The sequence below is a fragment of the Heliconius melpomene genome, unplaced genomic scaffold (genome assembly GCF_056956725.1).
Source record: "Heliconius melpomene rosina isolate 202511_hmr_F unplaced genomic scaffold, ASM5695672v1 ptg000039l, whole genome shotgun sequence".
Lineage (NCBI taxonomy): Eukaryota > Metazoa > Arthropoda > Insecta > Lepidoptera > Nymphalidae > Heliconius > Heliconius melpomene.
In genome coordinates, this window is record NW_028181858.1 from 116730 (window position 1) to 123332 (window position 6603).

Here is a 6603-nt window from a genome sequence, read left to right on the forward strand (position 1 = left end):
AGTTTCGGGGCCAAAGATGTAAAGCGGCCCCGAAAACTCCACCGACCATCCAGAACAAGTCCGAGGTACTTCATGCTCCGGGCAACGTCAATTTTGACGCCACCGACGACGATGTGGGCATCTGCCGGTGGGCCCTTTCGAGGAGCATGGAAGTAGATTGCCTCGGACTTGTTGAGGGAGACTTCCAAGCCCAGCCGCTTTATGCGGCCGACTACCTCCGCAACTCCAGCAGTCGCGAGGACTGCCGCCTCTCGATAGGTCCACTGCTGCGCCAAGACCAGCGTGTCATCGGCGTAACAGAGGACCTTTATCCCCCTCAGGGTGCCGCCCCGCAGCACCCAGTCGTATCCGATGTTCCAGAGGATCGGACCCAGCACCGATCCTTGTGGAGCACCGGCCGACACAACGAACTCCTTCCAACCTCCTCCAGGAGCTGGAAAGGTCACAGACCTACCGGACAGGTAAGCCCCGATGACGCGGCGCAGGTATGGAGGCACACGATAGTATAACAGTGCCTCCTTTATGCAGGGCCATGGCAGGGAGTTGAAGGCGTTGGCGATGTCTAAAGACACCGCCAAGACTCCATTGCCTCGGGCCACCGCATCCTGCGCATAGGACTTTACCTCCAGTATGGCATCCACCGTCGATCGCCCCCTACGGAAGCCATACTGGTGGTCCGAGAGGTCCGGACCTGTCCCCTCCAAATGGTGTTGTAGCCTCCTGGCTACAACACGCTCAAGGAGCTTGGCGATCTCGCTCAAGAGCACGATGGCCTGTAGGCGGAGGCTGAATCCGCCGGGCGACCCTCCTTCTTGATGAGGACTAACCTGCCTGTCTTCCACCGCTGTGGATTTATGGCTTGAGCCAGACAGGCAGTGAATAGTCCTCGCACTCTGGGCCCTAAGGTGTTGAGGGCCAGAGTTAGCGCCCGGCCGGGAATGCCATCCAAGCCCGGGGCGGTGCTCTTGAGCCGAGATCGGCGTACAGCTTCTTCGAGCTCCTCCTCCTCCACCGGTGGTGTGACGCTGTCCTCGTCGTCCTCCTCTTCCTCCTCACGCGCTGCAGGGCGGGCCATACTGGGTGGTGCAAAACTGGCCCGCTGCGGGAATAGCGACGACAGAACCCCTCGGAGTACGTCCGGTTGGAGTGTCTGCGTCAGTGGTGGTGCCCAAGCCCGTAACCTACCGAGCACCATTCGGTAAGGTGTGCCGTACGGGTCTAAGTCTATCCCCGCGATCAACCGGTCGTGCGACTCGCCTTTCACACGACCGATCTCCTCCTGCGTTCTCGCCTCGACATAGACACATCATCCAGCACTCGCCAGCCCCGAACACGACATGCTAGGGCCGGGCTCGCGACCGAAACGTCCACGACGGATCCGCCCAGCCTTCGCACACACGTGTTCTGGTCGCTCGGTTGAGCACAGACAAACCGGTGGCAACAACCCACTCCGACAGCGTCACACCACGCACATCCGTCGTTGCGATGCCCCACACGCTGGACTTCGCGTTGAGATCGCCGGCCACCAACATCTCCGCCGGACGAAATCGCTCTACCATTTCCCCCAATCGTATAAGGAACTCTTCAAACTCCGCGAGAGTTCGATTGGGGGAAAAGTAGACCCCTACGACAACTAGGTTGCCGACAAGTGCGGCGACGCATCCCACACCACTCTCTACACGTGAGAAAGGCGGGGAGCCCGCGGCGACCTGGGTGATAATAGTCACCACCCCGGTGTTGTCGGCTACCCAGTTGTCTCTGTCGGGAACGCTGTAGGGCTCCGAAACAACCGCCACCTGGATAGACCACTGCGCCAGGCTTTGGACCAATAAGTCCTGGGCCCTAGCACAGTGGTTAATGTTCGCATGCAACACACGGAGAGCCATTATTGGTCTTCCATGTGTTGCACCTCCTCAGGCCCAGCTGGGATATTAGACCTGGCCGATGTTGCCGGCACTCGTCTGCGCTTTCCACCGTTATTGGTGCTAGCCTTTCCACAGGCAGCATTCCCCAACATGTGATTAGCGGGCCTTTGCGCCGCCTCACACACCGGACAATGAGGCTCTGCCGAACACGATCTCTGCTGATGCCCGGTCTGGCCACACTGGAAACACTGTTTGCTGCGGTCCACCTGGCTACTGCACTTCGCAGCCATGTGGCCCACTTCATGGCAATGGAAACAACGTTGCGCACGGGGCATCAATAGCCTCACTCCAGCAGAGACGAAGCCAACAAGTAGTCTCGCCCCGCTAATCTTCTGCGCTGCGCCGACAGGACATCGGACCCATACTGTTCCTAGACCGGCCCGGTCCTGTCGGATCTCTCCGACTTTTATATTACCCGCAGCACAGCCGGAAACTCGGCTTATTGCCGCCGTCATGTCCTCAGCAGTGGCGGAGTCATCGAGGCCAAACACCCTCAATTCCGCACATTTCACTGGCCTCGACACCTGGACCTCTTCGGGGCTGAGAACCCCACGCAACTTCTCAGCTAGCGCATCCGCCTTCTCAGCAGTGTTGGCGCCAGGCATTCTAGCGCCTAGCATTCTAGAGCCAGTAGACGCAACACGGAATCTCAGGTCCTCTATACCCAGGTCTTCCAACTTTATACTTTCCTTGACCCGGGTAAGGACATCGCTATACGACATCTTGTCGGCGACGGCTGGCTGCAACTTAATCGTCACAACTTGCGATCTAGGACGACGCAACTTTGGCTCCTTTTGCGCTTTAGCCTTTTGCGCTTTCGGCTTAGGAGCTGGCTTTCTCTTCTTGGCCCCCTTCCGGGCTACTACAGTCCAGCCCTCAGACATATCAGCCGGAGCGGGTGGCAGAGGTCGAGGCTCAGTAGATGCGGTCTTCACCGGGCCTTTCTTCTTCTTGGCCTTTTTAGACCTTTGCTCCTTTGGTGCCGGATTAGCCGGCGCCATCAAAGTGGATGCGACAGGGTCCACTTGCGCCTGCTTTGGGCTATCCACCTTGCGCTTGTCCGCCGCTAGCGGAGGTCGCAGATTTCTCTCCGGTGGTAGCCGATCTTTAAAGGCTTCCAGCCTGGTGGAGACCATAGTGCCCACTATGTCCTCCACAGCAATAGACTCCGTGGGAGTGGGTCGCAAGTCCGATGCTCTAGACCGCTCCAACTCCGCTCTCAAAAGGGCAAACTCCTTCCGCAACTCCACCAACTCCGACTGCAGTCGCGAGTTTGTTGCCTTGAGGATATCCACTTCCTCTGATGCCGTCCTCTTTGCCAGAGTATTAACGGCAGAAGAGATAACTCCGGCAGCGTCTTTAAGGGCCCTAGTAAATGTGCCCTTCAGATTCCCCGACTTACAGGCGACTCTATTGATTATAGCCAAGCTATCAGATACTTGGCTACGCAAGTCGGAGACCATGTGCTCCTCACCGCAAAGTTCCAGGGGCACATCCGAGAGCCTAGAACTTGTTCTAGTTTGTATCGCCGCGGAGATTTCAGCAACTTCCTCCTCCGCCCTCAGCCGGCGCTCCTCGCGCTTGGCATCGTTTAGCGCCTTCTTTCCAGCAGCTAGCCCTATATTCTCATCAGGAATATTTGGTACGACCACGACTCCCTCTGGCCGAAGCAACCTTCGCTTTCGGCTTGTCTCTGTCTCCCCATCCGCATCCGAGGATTCAGAGTTACTCTTCCTGTGATGGCGCCTCTTTCTGTCCTTTCGGAACTGCGCTTTAGCCCCCTCGATAGCATTGGAGCCGTTCGACCCAACAGACATCACGCCATCGGCGTCTGACTCGGAAGCCGCACAGAAACGGCCTCGCGACGAAAGTGACGACCTGGACCTATCTCTTATAATAGAGGCAACCTCCTCATGGTCCAGACGCTCTAACACGACTCGCGCATCCTTCAACCCCCCTCCTATTGGCACAAGTGCCGGACTTTTGCCCCTTTCGAGCAAAGTACTCCCTACGCCTTTCTCGGGCACAACTACTACTCCGCCCATCTCGGGCAACAACAGATCACCGCCCTCCTCGGGCCTCCCTACGTCATCATTTTGGGTTTTTAAGTTAACATTTTCCATTTTGTTCCCACGAGTGTGGGGGAAAAACGGTCCATCCGAGCAGTGCCCCCTGTACTCGGATACGCCTATTACGCCAGGGTGTCGGCCGGTACCCTGGCGGGACCAGCAGTAGCGACTGATCTCCCCATCAGCCATGAACCCCTCGCGCTGCTTCGCCGCTTGGGTTGGGGTAATTTTTTATAACACTGATTTTTTTATAACACTAATTTTTTATAACTGTAATAAATTTAATATATAAAAATTTAATATACTAATTTTATCATTATTTCTAATTTTTCACTGTTATAAATTATATTTTTATAAAAATTTAAATATAATTTTAAATTTTATTTTTTCTTATTAAAATTTTTTATAATAAATTTTATTTTATAAACAATATAAATTTTAAAAATTTTAAATTTAATTTAATATACATATATATATATATATATATATATATATATATATTAAATTAAATGGTAAAATAATTAAAATTAAAATAGATAAAACTAAAGCAATTACACCTCCTAATTTATTAGGAATTGATCGTAAAATTGCATAAGCAAATAAAAAATATCATTCTGGTTGAATATGAATTGGGGTAATTAAAGGATTAGCTGGAATAAAATTATCAGGATCTCCTAATAAATATGGATTTGTTAAAGTTAATAAAGATAAAAAAAAAATTAATACAATAAATCCAATTAAATCTTTAAAAGTAAAAAATGGGTGAAATGGAATTTTATCTAAATTTCTATTAATTCCTAAAGGGTTATTAGATCCAGTTTGGTGAAGAAATAATAAATGAATTATAGTTAATATTAAAATAATAAATGGAAATAAGAAATGAAATGTATAAAATCGAGTTAAAGTTATGTCTGTGAACTTAGCAGAGCATTGTCCAGCAGATCAAAAAAAAAATGGAGTTCTCTTCGCATGCACCTGAGTTCTATAGTTCCTTATAGGTTTTATAAATAGTTCTGTCGTTTTTACCCCTGAAAAAGTTATGTAAAAAAATTATCTGCTAACTTCCCTTAGCAGATCATTTTTTTGCAAATAAAAATCGGGGCGAGATCTGCACTCATAGGGATGAATAAAATAGTTCCTGATAATTTTTAACAATAGTTCTGTTAATTTCACGAAGAAAAAAATTTTTAAACAGAAAAAAAGAACGTTCGTTTCGAAAATAGTTCGAAAGGTAAAGTAATTTTTAAAATTAATAAAATGATACTCAGACGCAAGAACTCTTATTTTACAATAAAATATAAGTAGTTCTACGATATTTAGCCTGAAAGAAAACCAGAACTCTGAAAAAACTGCCAGCAGAGCATAGTTTAATGTATGAAATATTGAAAAATGTCCATTTCAACTCTTCATATGTAAAAGTACTAAATAATTTATTTCTGAATGTGCTCAAACACGAGAACTCTTGTATTTCTAACAGAATATGAGTTGTTCTATTATACAAAGTCAATTACAAAACTAGAACTCCTGTAAAAATGCCAGCAGAGCATAGTTGAAGATTGAACTTGTTGAAAAATATCAAATTTGTTGAGATGCAAAAATATTTTTTAAAAATATTAATATCTTGCTCAGAAGCGAGAACTCTTTATTTTACTATAGAATATAGGTAGTTCTACGATATTTAGCCTGAATAAAAACCAGAACTCTGAAAAAACTGCCAGCAGAGCATAGTTGATTGTATGAAATATTGAAAAATGTCCATTTCAACTCTTCATATGTAAAAGTACTAAATAATTTATTTCTGAATGTGCTCAAACACGAGAACTCTTGTATTTCTAACAGAATATGAGTTGTTCTATAATAAAAAGCCAATTACAAAACTATAACTCCTGTAAAAATGCCAGCAGAGCATAGTAGAAAATTCGATTTGTTGAAAAATTTCAAATTAACTAGTTGCGAAGAAAAATATTTTTTAAAAATATGAATATCTTGCTCAGAAGCAAGAACTCTTCATTTTTCAACAAAATACAGGTAGTTCTACGATATTTAGCCTAAAAGAAAACCAGAACTCTGAAAAAACTGCCAGCAGAGCATAGTTGATTGTATGAAATATTGAAAAATGTCCATTTCAACTCTTCATATGTAAAAGTACTAAATAATTTATTTTTGAATGTGCTCAAACACGAGAACTCTTGTATTTCTAACAGAATATGAGTTGTTCTATTATACAAAGCCAATTACAAAACTAGAACTCCTGTAAAAATGCCAGCAGAGCATAGTTGAAGATTGAACTTGTTGAAAAATATCAAATTAATTTGTTGAGATGCAAAAATATTTTTTAAAAATATTAATATCTTGCTCAGAAGCGAGAACTCTTCATTTTTCAACATAATACAGGTAGTTCTACGATATTTAGCCTAAAAGAAAACCAGAACTCTGAAAAAACTGCCAGCAGAGCATAGTTGATTGTATGAAATATTGAAAAATGTCCATTTCAACTCTTCATATGTAAAAGTACTGAATAATTTTCTATTTTAATGTGCTCAGACTCGGGAACTCTTTGATTTCTACTAGAATATGAGTAGTTCTATTATAAAAAGAAAATCATAAAA

General features: G+C 46.0%; 1 protein-coding gene across 1 annotated transcript; it reads right to left on the reverse strand.

The window, feature by feature from the left end:
- Nucleotides 1–1885: 1885 nt before the first annotated feature.
- Nucleotides 1886–4048, reverse strand: LOC146526623 (uncharacterized). The gene has a single exon (XM_085206914.1). It carries the CDS (start codon nt 4046–4048, stop codon nt 1886–1888), a length of 2163 nt encoding a protein of 720 aa, XP_085063040.1.
- Nucleotides 4049–6603: the final 2555 nt, after the last annotated feature.

Excerpts from the sequence above, each read along its gene's own strand:
- LOC146526623 (XM_085206914.1), bottom strand. The coding sequence starts at position 4,048 with ATGGAAAATGTTAACTTAAAAACCCAAAATGATGACGTAGGGAGGCCC.